Below are 18,752 nucleotides of genomic sequence, written 5' to 3'. Positions count from 1 at the left end.
TGTTGCAGAAGGAGAAGGCAGAGGCAGCAACAGCAACAGCAACAGACTAGAAATGGACCCACCCACCAATCCACCGCGCCCGCACCATGTGAACCCCTCACCATTTGCATTTTCAAATGCCGCCCACATGTTTTTCTTTCTTTGGGTTTTTAAAATTTAAAATATAATTTTAACGAAAAAAGAATTTTACGTTAATGTTTCTGATATCAAATCATTTAGGTAACTATACTACGTGACATGGAGCGAATTCACAATTGCCCATCAATATTTGATCTCTAATTACAATTATCATCCATAATTCAATATATATATATATATATAGGTAAAGATGAACGTGGAATCATGATATCACTTGTAAAATATACTAAAAGTTTTAATGTATAATATAGATATAAATAAGTAGAGTGAATATAAATTTAGAATTAGGAAGGAATTGTTCCCATTGCACAGCTCAACCTACACATACACACAAGTATTGGATCATACAACACCCCCACTACAACCACAAATAAAAAAAAAAGAAAAAAGGAGCAATCGACTAGCTACTACACTTTTATACAGATACTTTTTTTTTTTTTTTTTTTAAAATTTATGATAGTAATAAACGTATTTATAATGTTGATTCAAGAAAGAGGAGACCTATGAGGAGCCCCTTTTCTCCTGCTGCTCCAATTAGAGAGCATAATGAATCCTGGTTTATTGTTTGAATTCCTAATTGTTGGATTTTCAGAATGACGGGTTCCGTATTCATCCTCCAATATGGAGTTTGGAGTGATTTGGGCATCCACTAATTGAGAGATGGTGAGATTAGATTGATCAAAGGTGTACAAGATGGGTGATAGATCTTGGCCTTGATACACCACCTGCACGTGGCCACACCATTCATTCAGATGATTACATTCATGAATGAAAGAATAAAATTAGGATTGGGGAGCGGACCTTGCAAGAGAGAGAGCAGAAGTTGAATGGGTGCTGAAGAATTCTGTGGCAGGTGAAACAAGAGTTGGCAGAAGAAGCCTTAACATTGCAAGATGATTTGGATTGTGATCTCTCATTCAAGAATATCACTTTAGCACTATTTATAGTATACGGCTGCCCACGATCATGACCACGACCACGACCACAACAACAAATTACATTATACTTTCTCACAAGTCACAATAGACTAGTAATTGTAATTCCCTAGCTACGTACCTGAATGTAGGAACAGTCGATCAGCTTTTCCAGGTCCTCCAATCTGATTACATCTTGGTACACATATCTCCTCACCTGCACTTAATTTTCCAAATTATATACATACATACATTTTTTTCTAAACTTTTTACTCTTTTTTTTTTTTGTAAAAAAAAACTAATAATTCAAAAGTAACAAAGATATGCATCCAATTGAAAAATCATTGAATGTGGGGGAGGGGGGGAGAGAGGAAATGATGGAGATAATTGATGAGTAGAATTGAATTGGGAAATAGAGACAAAAAAGACTGACTAGGGTCAAACTGATCATTTTGAATGGAAAGCAACAGGTGAGACTTGAGAGGAGGAGGACGGAGCCACTCTGCACTCCACTGCACAAATTAATCTCTCTCTCTCTCTCTCTCTCTCTCTATATATATATATATATATATACACATGATATTAAAAACATGGTAGTGCAAAGGCTTCTATAAATGGGTATAAAACCAAGTAGTCTATCTAACCAAGTATCCCCCCGACTTTTACAATTATCAGTCAGTTAGACCAGATGGATATATATATATAAACATCTTAGTAATAACAAAAGAGTACCTCATCATTATATATACTCTAAACTTAATATATATATACATATATATGTTCAACACCTAATTAATTAATAAACCTAAATTCATGTGTACATGCACAAATCAAAGTTTGATTTTCCATCATCTTACAAATTACAACCCGCACGCACAGACATAATTTAAAATAATATCGTCATACAGCTTAATTGGGGTTGCTATTCAATTCATAGAGTGACAGAAAGAGGCAGTAGTGTAGGTAGCAGCTAGCTTGGATGGATGGATGGATGGAGAAACAAAACAAAACAAAACTAAACTAATTATATGAAACCCATAATTAAACGTACGTACATGAGCTAGCAAGTAGCTACCACTTAAATATTTTTAGTTAATTAATAGAGGTAGGTATGTTGTATATATAGGGAGGTAGGTAGGTACCTGGAGTAGAGGATGGGAGCGGGATTGATGAGAAGGGAGGCAGTGTGGGCATAAACTGTGGCAACAATTCAAACAGAAAATGTTCTTTTCATTCTTCCTGCGATTCTCATGGACCCCACAAGCAGCGAAGAATGTCTCCGCCATTAAACCTTGCAGCCATGCAGGAGCCTTCATCATCACCGACTCCGACTCCCACTCGCCTTCTCTTCTCATCATCATCATCATATTCATATTCATACATGATACATACACACAGAGAGAGAGAGACTCGTGTAGAGAGTGTGAGTGAGTAGTGGTGAGTCTAGTACTATTTATAAGTAGGCACCAACATTGACTTAATTACTGCCTCGGTGTCTCTGCTCTTCTTGACTAATTAATTAATTATATATATGTATAGGAGGGGTTGGGGTTGGGGTAGCTAGCTGTTAGCTGCCTTGTGATTTTTACTTGAGAGAGATGCGATGCACCCATTTATACTTGGGATAATATCATGTCTTGTCCTCCTACCTCCTCTAATGCATCTCACCTCCTATATATACTACCTACTCTACCCATTTATTTATTCCAATACCACTCCACAGGCTTTTTTTGCGAGAGAGAGAGAGAGGGGTGCGTAATATATATGATTTTGGGGGAAGGTGAAAAAGAAAGAAGATAGTGGTGGTGCTGTGGTAGTGAGAGAGAATCACAGGGTAGTAGTAGTAGTAGTAGTAGTAGTAATAAATATCTCTCTCATCTTTACCTTCCATTTTTTATACAATTTCTCTTTTCTTAATATTAACAAAGTCTATCCTTTTTGTGTGCAATTCCCATTCTTAACACACTCGCTCTTTCAATATTTGGTTACCATATGAATAAATCTTGGGTGTCCAATTTCTGGGTTGAATCACAAAGTTGGGTCTCCAATTAAGCCCAATGCCAATGGTTAGTCAGGTTTGCTTCATACCCATACGGCCCATATCGCGTCCAATTCTATTTTTGTCTTCATATCCAACTAACTTTCCTTGATTTTCAGGGACCAAAATATATATATATACATATTGTCGGTGGCGGCCGACTTTCTTTCTCGCTTGTTTTATTGGTGGTAGTGTTACAGCTTTTGTAAGATTTGAGTGAAGGAATTAAAGCCAAACTCTGATTGATAATTTTATATATATATGATAATGATATGTTAGTGCACTCAAATATGTTATGGTGGTGGTTGGGTTAACTCATAACTAAATAGTGAGATGCTCAGTGTCGGTGCACCCCACCCCCTCACACTTCACAACTTACTTACCAATAAATATTTAATTACATATATTTTTTTTCAACGATTAATAATTCATTACACGTTGTTAATTATGGATCAAGATTATGATTTGTAGAATTATAGTGATGTGGCTCATTAAATAAAATCATTGTAATTCTTAAAGGTTTTGCAATAATAGATGGAGATGGAGGTGGAGGTGCAATGCGTAGCTGGTGAGTGAGTGGGAAACAACAACGCCTCACCTAATAAATTAATATGAATGATAGTAATTTATTGAGTGAAGAAGAAGTGAATTAAGGATGAGAAGACACAATGGTTGGTTGGTTGGTTGCTTCATACTTGAGATACCTTGCTTTTACACTACAATTCTAGTGTTCAACATTGGGACATGTCTGTTTTCACCCATTCTCATCATCATATTCTTCTTCTTATCACCCTCTTACGCTGCTAATACTACTGTTATCATTATTATTATGAGAATATGAGATGGAATGCCCTTTTTTTTTTTTAACTTTTCTTTGAATTCCAAGAAAATATAAAAGGGGGCAGTGGAGGGTCATGATTACAACCGCATAACCACTCGTGTCCAATCAACTTCAAATAATGAAAAAGTGTCATCCCTTTTAATTAATTAATTATCCTCCAATTATTATTAACCCACCCCACCCTACCAACTACCAACTGGCAATAACCGGCCGCCACCACCACCACCGCCACCAGATGCAGATGCAGATGCAGGCAGCATATAACTAAGTAATTTCGATCAACTCTCAGCCCTACATTCGTCATTTCTCTCTCCAACCCCAAACTCATTCTTCATCCCTCCTATTCTTGTCTTCCTCCCCCTCCCACTCATCCACTCCCCACTGTTGCTGTTTTTTCTCAACCTTTTAACTTATTATTACTTTCTTCCCTCTCTCTCAACTCTCAACTCTCACCCTCTACCTACTAACTAGATCTGGCCCAACATCTAGAGATGAGGGAACCCGACTCCGATCTCAATGAGACCTCCCACCCTCCCCAGTCCCTGCTCGAGCGCCTCAAAGATTACGGCCAAGAAGACGCTTTTGCCCTCTGGGACGAGCTCTCCACTGAAGAACGCCACCACCTCGTCAACGACATCCAGGTCACTCTCTCTTCTTTTCGGAGTTTCTTTCTCTCCTTGGGGTTTGTTCTTTATTCTACTCATTGGAATTGTTTTCAGCAACTCAATATTCAAACTCTCAACTCTGTTTATGTGAAGTTGATCAACTTGTTCCCTCATTCTATAGTTTTCCCATCATCATTGGCTACAAGATATTTGTTAGTCTACAAAAATACCAATTCCTTCTTTTCCAATTACTTGCTGGTTCACTTGTCGGATTCTTTTCTTGGAGTAATTCTTTATATGTTTGAGAATTTTAGGGTTAATAAACTTTTTTGCAGAACTTAGATCTTCCAAGAATAGATCGGATTATTCGGTGCTCCTTTCGCTCTCAAGGTTCCTCTGTTAACTTCCACTTGTATTTTGCATGTCTTAATAAATCACTTTTGTGCGCTTAATTCACCAAATTTGCTTCATCTTTTTAGGGCTCCCGGCAGCAGCTATAGAGCCGGTTCCAGAGACCAATGTGTCGACTGTAGAGAAGCGGACAATGGAAGAAAGAGAGAGGTGGTGGAAGATGGGATTAAAGGCCATCTCGGATGGAAAGTTGGGCGTGCTACTTCTGTCTGGTGGACAGGTTTGTTAATCATTCACCATTCCTCCATCCAGGATGACGATCAAATCTTTTTTAACTCTAGAAACAAGACTTAAAAGCATTGAAGAAAATATGTATCTGAGGACCTCCTTGTGGATTGCTTAATGGAATGAGCATATCTGCATGTGTGTGTGTGGTAAAACCTTTTTTTAAAGGAATAGTCATAGAGGACCTAATTCACAATAATGTCATTAGAGTAGTTATTGTGGACCCACCAATATAACATTTTCATACTTCAAGTTTCTCCAATAATGATTGGCAGTTACTATGCATTATAGCAACTATACTGCTTATTATGAATGCGAAATATGACATGCAATTCTGTGTTATGCATCTAAACCTGCTATAGTTTGGATGCACGCAACGAGATTATACATGCTTGCTGACAAATACTTGTCTATAAGATTCTGATTCATTTGGGGACTACGCTAAACATAAATTACCATTATTCTCAAGTAGACCATTGGAATGCCGCCTGCTTATTAGGTTCTTGAATGTTCCCCTTGTAACTCTTGGATATTCTGATTGCAGGGAACTCGCCTTGGAAGTTCAGACCCAAAAGGCTGTTTCAGTAAGTTATATGGATGTTTGCTTGATTACTGACGTTAAACTTGAAGGGGGACTTCTCATTTGTATGTATATGTATAATGACCTCTAATCCATCTACTATCATTCCTCTCGTACCATATCGAGACAACTGGAAAATGAAATCAGCCGTTCTATTGATTTTGACAATTTGTGAAAGCATCTTCAAAATATATCCTGTTAACTACACTAATTCTTGTCCTTGAAATGTACTCTTTTTGACACTTGAGAGTTTTTCTTATCCTCATTTTAGATATTGGACTTCCATCTGGAAAATCACTTTTCCAGCTTCAAGCTGAGCGAATTTTATGTATTCAACGACTGGCAGCTCAATCTGTAAATGAGGGTGAGTTTCATCTTCTGTCATGGACTCCAGTTGCCTCATTTGTTTGACCTGTGACTTTGATCACTTCGGTACATGCAGGTTCTGCAAGTGTTACCCCCATACATTGGTACATAATGACCAGTCCATTTACTGATGAACCCACCCGCAAGTTCTTTGAGAGCCATAAATATTTTGGGCTTGAAGCAGAGCAAGTAAGAATGTTTTGACTTTGGTTTGGGTTTTTGATATTAAACATAAAAAACTCATTGTGAAAATCTAAATTGGACGCAGGTCACCTTCTTCCAGCAGGGCACGATTCCTTGTGTGTCCAGAGATGGTAGATTTATAATGGAAACTCCATACAGAGTAGGGTTTATTCTTGGTTACTTTGATTGAATGTGTTATCATTGATCAGATTCATATCTAGACCTTGGTAACTTGATAACTCTCATTTTGGATACACATAATCGACTGTGTTTTATCAACACGGTAGCGTGCAATCGGCTTTTTGTTGTGAAAGTGCCTTTAGTATGATGAATAATACTTTCTTCTTGATAAGATGTCTTTGCGAAGGCACAACATAATTGTAACTTATATTAAGATATATGTTTCTGCTTATGTTTCACTCTCAAAAGGTTTTCATAACATACTGGTAGTCATGGTTTTCTTTTATGTTCTTTATGTCTGCTTTTATTTATTTATTTATGTTTATTACTTCTTCAGTTTATCAGTAAATAGTTATAAATATCTATTTTCTAAAGCCAGGCGGCAAAGTCTCCTGATGGAAATGGAGGAGTTTATTCAGGTGCACTTAATTAAGATGAATTGCATGTTATCTTTGTGGTTTGCTCTTGGCCTTCACCAACTTCCAAAATATGTTGTGATTCAACTTGGAAGATTTCTTGTTGCAGCTTTGAAATCTTCAAGGTTATTGGAAGATATGGCTACGAGAGGCATAAAATACTTGGATTGTTGTGGAGTTGATAATGCTTTGGTGAGTTATTTCTTTTTCTTTCTTATGCTCCTATTTTTTTTCCAGGTTGAATTTATCTCAAGATATATTCTACTCATAACCAAACAAGAATGTTTTGCAAACAGATACGCGTAGCTGATCCAACTTTCGTGGGTTATTTCATCGAAACCGGTGTTGCTGCTGCTGCAAAGGTTGTCCGGAAGGTCTGTAGGTTTTCATATTTGAAATAATGAGACCTAAGAATTAGTGGTTATACATATTATTTATGGTTTCCTTCTCAATTTACTGGATTTAGGCATACCCACAAGAGAAGGTTGGTGTATTTGTTCGCCGAGGGAAAGGTGGACCATTCTCTGTGGTTGAGTACAGTGAACTGGACCAGTCACTAGCTAGTGCAATAAATCAGGAAACTGGCCGACTTCGCTTTTGTTGGAGTAATGTATGGTCGTTCTCTAATTTCATTTGAATATCGTCTAAGTACATTTGTTTCCTCTTTTCAATTGTAAAACTAGGTTTGTGGTTATTAGTGTCAAGAGCTCTCTGTAGTAAATACAGTGCTCATAAACACCATATTGAAATGCATCGCAATGTTTTTTTTTAAACAAATAAAATTATTCATGCTTTCAGAGTGCTATCCCACAATAATTCAAGTTTTATTTACTTGTTTGCTGCGTGTAATGTTTCTGTCAAGTTTTGGTAGATATTCCCCCTTAATTAATCACCTAAATCTTGATAATCTTGTGTTAGTTCTAGTAATTGTTTTTAAGCATTTGGATGTAGTGGATCCGTTCCATTTTTATTCAGTTCTGTTATATTCTCCTTTGGAGTTCCAAATGTGTTAACCATGGTCCCGCTTGTACATCTGATCATGGCTGATGTTCTCTTGTCAGCTCTTATACTTTAAAATGTATAAAGTGGAGTACCTTTAGAATAGTGGATTGTAATTGCAGCTTCGGGTGAATAGACCCTGCTCCAGTTAAAAGCAGTTTGTGTTGACTCTTCATATTCAGGAATCGATGTGTCTTTGAGTACGTCCATACAACCTAAAATTGAAAGTAGGTATAGAATCAGAATGATATAATTCGCAACCAAGAAACAGTAAAACGTTTTTTGTTAATATTTTAACTGAGTTATGGCATAATCGAAATCCAAATGGTTTTTAAAGCCTAAATGTCAAATGTAATTTAAGTACCTTAGAAAGCTTTCTTGTGCCTGTAAAATGCTCTGTAGCAACTTTTACATGTATTTGTTGGTATTCCTTTTCCTTCTCTTATGTGCCTTCCTCGTTTCAGGTTTGCCTACATATGTTCACTTTAGAATTTTTGAACCAAGTAGCAAATGGTCTTGAGAAGGATAGCATGTCAGTAACTCTCTCTCTCTCTCTCTCTCTCTCCCCCCACCCCCCACCACACACTCACTCCCCTGCATGCGTTTTTGTGAGTGTTTCCTTACAACTTGTGTCCCTAGCTAATCTAACATTATTCTGTCAATGTCATCTTGCTTTGCTCCCAACTAGACTTTCTACAAATTTTGGCTGTTTGTGACTCTGTTGCAAGTGCTCTATTTATTCTCGATTGAGATATCTGTATTATATCAGGTTGGTTTTGGTCCTCACATTTTTACTTATCTTGATTCCTGCATTGAATCTTGACGCATCTTTTCCTTTTGCACACATTTGATGGAAAGTTGTGGATTTTCTTCTCTTTTGCTTAGTTGATATGTTCCAGCTATTAAACTGAAAAAGTGGGCATATCTGACAGTTAAAACATTTTTTCTGTATGAATAAGCAGAATGAGTTTGGGATGATCTTAAATGCTATTTCCAGTGTTTTCATTGATGGGATGATCTAGCAGTTTTTGTTCTGTGGGTGCAGCTATCATCTAGCAGAAAAGAATATCCCTTCGATTCACGGGCACACAGTGGGTTACAAACTAGAGCAATTTATATTTGATGCATTTCCTTATGCACCTTCCACAGCACTTTTTGAGGTATCTCCTGATTACTTTTCTGCTACTTTTTGGAAAGAGGGAACAAGGCAATACATGTAATTTGGATGAACTCTTGGCTTATTTGTATAGGTTTTGCGTGAGGAAGAATTTGCACCAGTGAAAAATGCCAATGGATCAAACTTTGATACTCCTGATAGTGCTCGCCTGCTGGTCCTTCGTCTGCACACTCGTTGGGTGGTTGCCGCTGGTGGATTCTTGACTCATTCGGTGCCCCTATATGCAACTGGTAATTTTGTGTTTGTATTTGGATTTTGATTATAGTGGCAACATCTTTTGTAATTGGGTAAAGAGAAGAAAAGAAAAGAAATCTGAAATTTCTATTTTAATCAACTTACAAGTCACATTTTCTTATTTATGCCATCTTTTGGTGTTGAATCATCAGGTGTGGAAGTGTCACCCCTTTGCTCATATGCTGGAGAAAACCTTGAGGCCATCTGCCGTGGGAGAACATTTCACGCTCCCTGTGAGATTGCGTTTTAGTTGTCTTTATTTCATTGATTTTGAGATGGATTATATAAGAGGCTTTCTTCTTGGTTGCTGTTTTTTTGTCCCCTTGATTGAGGCCTGTAAATCATCAGAATGCGAGAATGAGTTGCAATTTGGCTAAATGACGACTCTGAAATCTGAAGGCGGCACTCTCTGATTAAAAGCTACCTAAGAAATAAAAAACCACAACATTTTTCTTCAGACCGGCTTCCACGTATATACCAATATGGTTCATGATAATGCAATAATAATAACATAATAGTGAGAAAAAGTGTAGAGTCAAGTTGGCAAATTCTATATAGTCCTTCCAATTGGATGTTGGAGGATCTTTCTATTGCTATTTCCTAAAAAAGCAAATTGAAGCATCTTGCTGTTGTTGCCACTAGACCTATTGTTGATTGAAGTCTGGCTATATATGAAATGAATTAACAAGAAATCAAGTTCCTTCACACCCATTTTAATTTACAATTGATTGCAATATCTCAATCTTCTAATATTATATTTTATTGATGGATTTACTTTTCTAATTGATTTTTTATTACTAAGGCATCGCATCAACTTGGTGTAGAATAAGTTGGCAGAATAAAAATAAAAGGGAGGGGTTTCAATTTTGGAATCAATGTTGTTAGCAGACTGAATAAGTAAGGATATCAAATTAGGGGTGGCAGACGCCCACTTGAGTTCCAGTTCCACCTCATTTTTCTTTATTCATGAGATTGTGAGTTTTTATATATATATATATATATATATTTAATTTCATATTCAATATTTATCAATTTATACTCAAAATTGATCATATATTATAATTATTAATTAATATTATATGTTTTATTTTTGATAATAATAAATTATGATACTTTTATTTATATATTTAATTTTTATACAAAAACAAGCTCAATCAACAACTTAGTAAATTTTATAACATTTTTTATGAAACAATTATTTAATATGACACATAATTTTATGTTATACTTTAATATAGATTTGTATTATCTTATACTTTTTTAAATTGATAAGTAATTTACTTATGATTTTTTATATTTATTTCTCAGTTTTATATTTATATTAAGATACATTGTATGCAATGAATCACTTGTAAATTTATGTAAAAATTTGATGATTCCAAAAATGAATCTAAAAATTATAATGAGATCAATCACTATTTTGCACTTTGATTTAAGAAATTTGTCTCTTAAATTTTTTTTGTATACAATAAGAACAACAACTTTTAAAGAATAACTTATATTTTTATTAATATTAATAACTATACAATAACTTGTATATTTTTATTTATTATATTACTACTAAACTAATTAGTCCTACCCCCAGGGGAATTAGAATCCCCGCTGCCTCCTTGAAAGAGAGATGTCCCTAGACGATGGGGGCCGACTTGCCCAACCGCCCTCATAGTATGATCAGTTTTTTGAAATTGTCAATATAATGGAATGATATGATTAGATATTTTATATTTATAATATTAGATTAAAATATTATACTATATATTTAATAATTGACAATCAATTAATATTAAAAAATATACTTTCTCTTTTTTCTCTTTCTTTCACAACTCTGACTTCACCAATATTTTCTCCCCAAATGTAAATCCTAAAATCCTAGCCCCAAACCAACTATTGAAAACCTGAATCCATCTCCAGCGACGATTGGTGTTGTCAGCACAAACGGGTTTGCTATTTATTCTCGTATTCTTGTTTCCGAGTGATTAGGAAGATTTGATGGTTATTAGGGTGATGGATGACTGAGTTTGTGGAAATGCATTGATTTGTTGTATGCAATGTTCATATTTGTTGAAATCTTCGATATTTGGTTCAATATATTGGGCCGGGGCAGAAGGGTTTGGTTTATGGTGGTGTTGGCCCAAGGGATAGTTCCTGTTTCAAAATTATTTTTTAATTATTATTTTATTTAGCTTTTTCATATAATAAAATCAAAATGGATATATCTATCAATGTAAAATAACAATAATTAATATTTAAAAAATATCAAAAACATCTTTTTCCTTTTTTCTTAAAATAATTTCTAATTTCTAATTTCCACCTTTCTCTTCTTCTTCTTCTTCTTCTTCTTTGTTTTTAATGTGAAAAAGTAATTTGTAATTTCAGCTTTCACTCTCCAACTTTACCCCACACTCTGAAACCGCAATTAGGGTTCTTAGCCTTCTTCCTCTCTCCTCCAAGGTGCGTACATTTTCTCTCTTCTTTTCCCCCGATCCACCCAATACTCAAATCTTGTCTACTTCACGCTTTAATTCTAAGGTGTTTGACCAACTGCTTATGTACACTGTCATTAATTTCTGTCCTGAACCAGACTTCAGTTAAATTGGCTGAGATTATAATTATATTTTCTGTTAGTTTCTTTTTTCCATTGTAATCAGTGTTGAATAAAGGTATCATTTTCCTGATTTCTCAGTGATATGCTTTTTCCGAGGATGTGGTTGTGTCACAGTGCAAGTATATTGCAGGACCCTTATTTAAGAAAATTTCGTTTTCATTAGTATCTAAGCTGAAGGTTAACATTTCGGAGTTCTGTTGTGGTCGTTTTGGCAAAAGAAATTCTATACTATTTATGTCAAAATTGGTACAATTTTGGAGCTTAAACACTTTGGTGCCTTTTTCTGTGGACAGCGAATGCTCAAGTATTCTGATCTAACTCGGGGTTGGTTCTTTCTTCTTTTCATTTTCTTTTACTTGCAGGATCTTGGCAATTTTTTCTCTTGGGGGCTCTAAGTGGTATAATTTATCGGTCTGTGAATATCAAGTTTGAGTCGAAATTTGGAAATGAGTTTGATTGCAAGAGTAAGGCATCATTTATCACATGGATCCTTCAGAAACCATATATGCTCTCCTGTCATTGCATCTTGTTCTGTGAAGTCTATTGGAGTGACCAGACACTTCGCACAACCTGCAAGGATGGAGGATGAAGAGGAGGAAGAAGTAGAGATAGATCAAAGAAGGCTCCCAGCTGATTACGATCCCGCAAATTTTGATCCCACAGAGCATCGTAGTCCCCCGAGTGACAGGGTATGGAGACTTGTTGATGAAATATCTGGACTCACACTTGTTGAAGCTGGAGAGTTGTCTTCTATTATAATGAGGAAGTTGGGTATGAAGGAGAAGCTAGTCGTTGGGGTCATGAAGCCAGGTACTGTTGGAGTGGCTGGAGCGGCAATGAAGACAGCAGCTGCAGCAAAGGAAGAAAAGAAGCCTGAAAAGACAGCTTTTGAGTTGAAGATGGAATCTTTTGATGCAGCTTCAAAGCTTAAAGTAATTAAAGAAATTCGCAGTTTTACTGACTTGGGACTAAAGGAAGCTAAGGACTTGGTGGAGAAGATGCCTGCTATTCTTAAAAAGGGAGTTTCTAAGGAAGAAGCAGAAAAAATTATTGAGAAGATGAAAGCAGTTGGCGCAAATGTTATTATGGAGTGATTTCAACCCAGTATGTTTCTTTTTTAATACCTTTGGAATCTATCGTGCTACTATTGGAAAACTTCCAGTCTCCTTGTTTTGTGACAATGGAGATATAGCGATAGTGATCTCATATATGTTCAACATCCTGAAAGTTTTACCTGTAGAGGGATTTGCTTCTGGTTTTGTACTCAATATTTAGATTGAGGACTGAAATTGAAGAGGCTGTTTTCTTTACATATTGCTCCGACTTTCTGAGCCTTGTAGGGGCTCGAATCGCTATATCTTATGTGATTTTCAGTAAACCTGCAAAGTTTATTTGTATAATAATGTAAGTGTTGTTTTCACCATTCGTAGTCTATAGAGGGAAAGTGGCCTTAGGAATTCCGGGAATTAGTGTTTGATTTTTTCACGCTTCATCATGCGGCAGATGATATGATTACTGGTAAATCCGTGCGATATGAATTGATTAAATAGAATGACAGCTCCTTCACAGCATTTAAGAGCCAGTAGATAACATAGGCATCAGATATATATTAACTGTACAACTGCAAATTTATGCTCAACTTTTGTAGTAATGAAACTATATGATTGATACTGTTTGAGAGGGTGATAAAATAACTAAATCCGCTAAACACCAACCTAAATTGGTTACTTATGATTGCAGATATTCTTAAAGCAAAATAACTAATCGGCCAACACCAACTACAGACCAACCTAAAATTGGTTTCTTGTGTTTTCAGATATTCTTCAAATACAAATACCGAGTGAACGTGTCTCAGATTTTCTGGGGTATTTGAAAAAAAAAAGAAAAGAAAAAGAAAACACGTGGATATAGAAGATAGGAAGATAGAATTATCGCATACATTTTGGATATGAAGATAGAATTATCGCATACGTTTTGGATATGACCGGCAACTTTTTCCTATTTGTAAAAATTATGGGTCAATGAGTGTAAAGAGAAATGACAACATCCGGCTTCTAATAAGATTTGTGCTGCAACCTTGGCCATTCTGATCCTGAAGGACCATGCGATCCATCCAATGCTGGACGAATAGGAGAACTAGAGAAGTTAGACGATGGCTTTGGAGGAGACGGGCGTATGTTGTGTAAACTTTAATCCCTTCGCCATGCATGCGGATGCAATTTTATGAATCTCTATTATCAGTTTTGCCTCCGACCTGTCAACCTATATCAATTGCGGTTGGCTGAACCTTCAAAAGTAAATAAAAGAAATTGAAAGAAAAACTAAATCAGTTACCTTGAATTGCTTTCTTAAATATAAAGCAAGTTGATCAACTCTACCGAGCATCACTGAACAAGGCTTATTCATGTCTACCTCTTCTCCTCAACAGCCAAGAGTTGGAAAATTAGTTTTTATCACTATCTTTCAATGATCCTTAAACTGTGGATTCAGCAACAAGACTGAGAAAACAATTACGAACACAAGAAAGAGGTCATGGACTGCAGACGTACAAACAAATCTGTAACCATCCTCAAAAAACTTAAGCATAAAATGAGCACAAATCGCTGCATATACCAACCTAACATGTTTGGCTGGATTGGCAACAAATTCCCAATGTTCTGTGATCTGAAATGAATTTTCTCCTGGAAGCATGCAAGTGGAAATCATTAACTGATATTACAGTCTCACTCACTTTAAAAACTCAGAATTTCCACGTCATGAAATTACCCAGAGATTTTCACTTTCTGTCCAAATATAAAAGTGCAGCCTCGTGATATCATCCTAGACAGTTTCATGCAATCTTTCTAAACAGAGGTGATGTGCAATGTTAGATGATGCTGTTGAGTTCCATTGTCCCTAAGAAAACCACGAGATTCAGTTGTAAAGTCTGGAGAACATGTTAAATATAGAGAAGCTGTGACTAAAGTTGCACCACCAGGTCCGCGATGTGTGCTTGGCAATCATCAATTCTATTCAGTTGGTCCTGCAGTTATGACAAGAATTAAGAATGCTATCACAATCCAAGCCTGAATAAAGAAGAAGATTAAACAGCATCTGCATACCACTGGAACAATATCCTGGTTGCCAGAAATGCCACCAATAGTTGGAACTCTCAAATTTAGTTGTCCCTATATTTATCATGACATTTTGGTTCCATGAGACAAACTGCGATTCAAGTTAAAATCAAGCTGAAAACTTGTAACAGCACATTCTTCTCTTTACATAAAAGGATGTAATGACATCATACCATCCATCGTACACTTTCTTGTGATACATAAGAACAATCAACCGCTGATGGTCGAAAATTTAGATACCCCTGCAACACGGAGTTGTAAGTCATTATATTGCAACCAACATCTATTCCAAGATTATAATTAAACTAAGTTAGAAACTAAGACCAAAAACCATTTGATCCCTGCAATGTGCCCCTGTGCATGTTACCTCCTTCTCTAGATGTACCTAAAATATGGATTGAAAGATTCACCTTTTCTTTTCCGGAGATGATGCCCTCTTTGATAGTCTTGCCACTGAACTTACCTCGAGTCACTTCAAATTCATGAAGACGATCATTTGAGGGAGAACTGGGCCCCGTTACATTTTGAACTGAGCTATTGATGCTCTCACACTTTATTAGAGCTGCCTCCAGTGCAGTAAAAACAATGCTGTAAGTCTCTTGGCATAGTGACCCTTCATTACCTAGTTTACAAGCACGCTGACATAAGTCGTTGTAGCGCTGATTCCTGGACACAGTGGCATCTATTTGTTTCACTGCCTCTCTTTTCTTTGCATCTTTCGTCCAGCGTTTCAAGATATACTTGCCTGGGATATTATTCACACCAGAAATTTGAAGAATAATCATCACATGTCTACAAAGAAAACCATTGTACTCAAACAACCGGCATGTACAAGATGTATCGGCTGTTTTTTCATTCCATATCACTTTATGGACTTGATTTTGTTCAAAGTCTTGAACCTTGAATGTTGTGGTTGGACCATCTTTGCCTTCTAGTTTTGGGTGACAAGCAACCACGCCCAAAACCTCAACTTGGAATTTTTTGAATACAGCATGAGTATATATTTTGGCCATTTGTTTCCCGTAAGGTGAGGGAGACTTCAGTCCTGGTTGCCTATGCCAAGTATCAAAATCTGCTTTTGCTTCATCTTCGTACTTGTCCTGTAACATTATGGTATATTGATGCAAAAACTCTTTTAAACTTGTTTTACGCGATAAGCATTTATCTAAAAGAGAAGTAATACTATCCAGACGTTGTGTTGAAGACAACCCTGCCAAAAATATATCTTTCATGAACATCGGAACCCATCTTAGGCGTTCATCATACAATGATTGCACCCACTGATCGGTTCTCAAATCAAATCTATCTACCAATTTCCACCATCTTTTTTCGAACTGTGCTTCGGTTTGTGCCTTTAAAATGCACTTATAAAATTTATCCATAAAGTTCTCATGCTGTCTTATAACGCAACCAAGCTTTTCCTGAATCTTACTCAATATGTGCCACAAACAAAAACAATGGCGAGACCCTGGAAGAACTTCAGCTATGGCTTCTCTTAGTGCTGGGTCTTGATCAGTCAATATCACTTTTGGAACTTGGCCACGCATTGACCTAATCCAAGCCCGCATCAGCCAAACATATGTAGATTTACTCTCATCCGCAACTAATGCAGATCCAAGTAACAGGAACTGAAAGTGATTATTCACGCCAATAAAGGGAACAAATGGCAATTTAAATTCATTCTTTTTATACATAGTGTCAAACAACACTACATCTCCAAAGATCTGGTAATCAATCCTACCTTTTGCATCGACCCAGAAGACATTTTTCAAATGCTGCTCTCTATCCAAATCCATCGCATAGAAGAAGTATGGGTTCTCTTCTTGCATACAAGAAAAATATTCAAACATGACCTGCGCATCTCCCTCCCGAAAACCTAAACGCGATCCATAAAAGCTCGAACCGGCGGTCGCATGACCCTCAGCTTTCTGCACCCGACCAGATTGTGGAGACATGGATATAAATGTCTTTTTTTTCTTAGCCTGGACAGCATTGAGCGCATAAGCATTGTGATGACAGATATCCAAACTTGTTCGACCAGCCTGGTCCAGAACAAGTTCATGATTATGCTCACTTAAAAAACTGCTAATAGTCCACCTTCCGTCCTGCCTTCTCTTAACATGCAAACAAGCCTTGCAATCTGTTTTTGACGCGGATCTGTTTATTCTGCCTCGCTTTTTCTTCACAGGGTCCCTGCTTGCTGTGTCATCCGCAGGTTGCGAGTTTTCATACAAAGACGTGCCTCGCTTGCTTCCATATCTGGTACACACAAATTTCGCGTCGATGAATTTCCCTGAAATCCTTGACCGACGACTGGCTTTTATGATGGCAGAAAATCCGACAGAGGATGCATATTCTTTATAAAAGTTGAAAGCATCCTCTTTGGACTCAAATTCCATGCTCCCATGAGGCTCTAATGATTTACGATAACTGGTTTCCCCTCCATCCCCATCAGCCAATTTGCTCCTATCATATTCAGGCGCAACAGCAGTTGCTTGATCTCCACTGCGCACTTCAACTGTAGCAGTGTCAGCAAACAGGTGATTGTGTTTATGATTTTCAGCGGTTGGAGGGTCGAGAGGGATCCTCATTGAGAATAAACTGTGTTTCTTGTTTCTGCAGCAACCCCTCGCAGTGAGGATAGAGGGGTATACTTGGTCGTAGAGACAGGGACACACAAAAGAAAGAAGAAGAGGAAGACTGAAGTCGAAAAAGAACACTAGCACTGTGCAAGAAAGAAAGATTCGATCGGGTGCGAATTTGTGGGCTAACCGAAGGAAAATATGACCTCAATTGTAACTTTGAAATTTGGGGGAAGAACTCACATTGCGTAAAACAGTTGAGAAATTGATTGCATGATGAGTACGTCAACAGTAGAGGTGGAAGGGCGGAGCAGAGGGAGGGTGGATGGGGAGATTTGGGGGCGAGTACAAATGAGAATAGCTAAGGTAGGGCAAGGGAGAGGGAAGTAAGTTTGAGAGAGTGTACTCGCGCAGAGGCGTGGGAGTGGGAGGTTGAGAAGACAGTCCAAACATGAAGTGGAAAGCCCATAAAGATAGAAGAAGTAGTGGTTTGGGCTTTGATGCTGAGGCCCAATTGGATGAGTGATGAGCAGTGAGCAGTGAGCAGTGAGCAGTAGTATTAGTTATTCTTTTCATCCTGATGAGATGAGCAGTGAGTACTAAGTAGTCTTCACATCAACTCTCATTTTTGTTTTCCATATAATTCATTATTATTAGTGTTTTTAATTAATTAATTATGGTGAGATCTCCAAAAAATACAACCTGCCCTATGTATGTATCAATTCACAACTGATCTAACCACAAATCTTTTATGAGGCTAATTAATTAATTAGTCAAGTACAGAAAATTTGATTATATAATTAGAGAATATTGTGATGAGACAGAGACAGTCAATTTCTGCGTCAGCTCACACTCAAATTCTTGCTTTATTATATTGTCTTTTATTATTTATTAATCTGACAATCCCACAAATATAATATAAGAACACTCAACTGCTTGCTGCTGCCAATGCCATTACCAGCTTTACCCACTTGCTCTAATCATTTTCTTTTCTTTTCTTTTCTTTTTTTTTTTAAAAAAAAATACATACATATATATATATAGTGTTTCCCTCTGATGTTTTAAGAGTAATAATAATCAAATTAGTTGGAATCTTCAACTATGAATATAATTTTTTGTTTACAATAAATATATAAATATTAGGG

The 18,752-nt window shown here is 36.7% G+C and overlaps 4 protein-coding genes across 14 annotated transcripts; 2 read left to right on the top strand and 2 right to left on the bottom strand.

The window, feature by feature from the left end:
• Window positions 1-400: 400 nt before the first annotated feature.
• On the bottom strand, window positions 401-2,905 carry LOC105175954 (PLATZ transcription factor family protein). The gene is made up of 4 exons (XM_020698469.2): window positions 2,195-2,905; window positions 1,195-1,269; window positions 940-1,092; window positions 401-863 (listed from the first exon to the last, which is right to left on the bottom strand). Exons 1-4 carry the CDS (start codon window positions 2,429-2,431, stop codon window positions 624-626), a joined length of 705 nt encoding a protein of 234 aa, XP_020554128.1. The 5' UTR covers window positions 2,432-2,905; the 3' UTR covers window positions 401-623.
• Window positions 2,906-4,114: 1,209 nt separating this feature from the next.
• On the top strand, window positions 4,115-9,685 carry GLCNAC1PUT1 (N-acetylglucosamine-1-phosphate uridylyltransferase 1). Its single transcript, XM_011098528.3, has 15 exons — window positions 4,115-4,572; window positions 4,872-4,926; window positions 5,016-5,167; window positions 5,717-5,756; window positions 6,024-6,116; window positions 6,195-6,307; window positions 6,387-6,461; window positions 6,861-6,900; window positions 7,007-7,089; window positions 7,194-7,271; window positions 7,364-7,507; window positions 8,361-8,428; window positions 8,942-9,056; window positions 9,147-9,303; window positions 9,460-9,685. The coding sequence occupies exons 1-15, from the start codon at window positions 4,423-4,425 to the stop codon at window positions 9,555-9,557; spliced, it is 1,461 nt and encodes a 486-aa protein (XP_011096830.2). The 5' UTR covers window positions 4,115-4,422; the 3' UTR covers window positions 9,558-9,685.
• Window positions 9,686-11,599: 1,914 nt separating this feature from the next.
• LOC105175889 (ribosomal protein L7/L12 domain-containing protein) lies at window positions 11,600-13,222 on the top strand. Of its 3 annotated transcripts, none has more exons than XM_020698363.2 (2): window positions 11,600-11,758; window positions 12,275-13,222. In XM_020698363.2, the coding sequence occupies exon 2, from the start codon at window positions 12,359-12,361 to the stop codon at window positions 13,004-13,006; it is 648 nt and encodes a 215-aa protein (XP_020554022.1). In that variant the 5' UTR covers window positions 11,600-11,758; window positions 12,275-12,358; the 3' UTR covers window positions 13,007-13,222. The 3 variants fall into 3 exon arrangements, with proteins under 3 accessions (XP_020554022.1, XP_020554023.1, XP_088732044.1); XM_020698364.2 differs by having other exon boundaries at window positions 11,680-11,836; XM_088875918.1 differs by lacking the exon at window positions 11,600-11,758 and adding an exon at window positions 11,949-11,967.
• Window positions 13,223-13,691: 469 nt separating this feature from the next.
• FRS1 (FAR1-related sequence 1) lies at window positions 13,692-18,142 on the bottom strand. Of its 9 annotated transcripts, none has more exons than XR_848936.3 (8): window positions 15,436-18,139; window positions 15,199-15,267; window positions 15,014-15,079; window positions 14,884-14,934; window positions 14,679-14,807; window positions 14,530-14,593; window positions 14,247-14,410; window positions 13,692-14,174 (listed from the first exon to the last, which is right to left on the bottom strand). XR_848936.3 is itself a non-coding variant. In XM_011098525.3 (5 exons), exons 1-4 carry the CDS (start codon window positions 17,614-17,616, stop codon window positions 14,921-14,923), a joined length of 2,367 nt encoding a protein of 788 aa, XP_011096827.1. In that variant the 5' UTR covers window positions 17,617-18,142; the 3' UTR covers window positions 14,678-14,807; window positions 14,884-14,920. The 9 variants fall into 9 exon arrangements, 4 of the variants coding, with proteins under 4 accessions (XP_011096827.1, XP_011096826.1, XP_011096824.1 ...); XR_848935.3 differs by having other exon boundaries at window positions 13,692-14,166; XR_002288156.2 differs by having other exon boundaries at window positions 13,692-14,199; window positions 14,325-14,410.
• Between the last annotated feature and the right edge of the window lie 610 nt (window positions 18,143-18,752).

The sequence above is a fragment of the Sesamum indicum genome, linkage group LG12, assembly GCF_026168435.1.
Source record: "Sesamum indicum cultivar Baizhima isolate 11 linkage group LG12, ASM2616843v1, whole genome shotgun sequence".
Taxonomy (NCBI): domain Eukaryota; kingdom Viridiplantae; phylum Streptophyta; class Magnoliopsida; order Lamiales; family Pedaliaceae; genus Sesamum; species Sesamum indicum.
The sequence above is the reverse complement of the archived record's forward strand: the minus strand, read 5'-3'. Positions and strand labels throughout refer to the sequence as shown.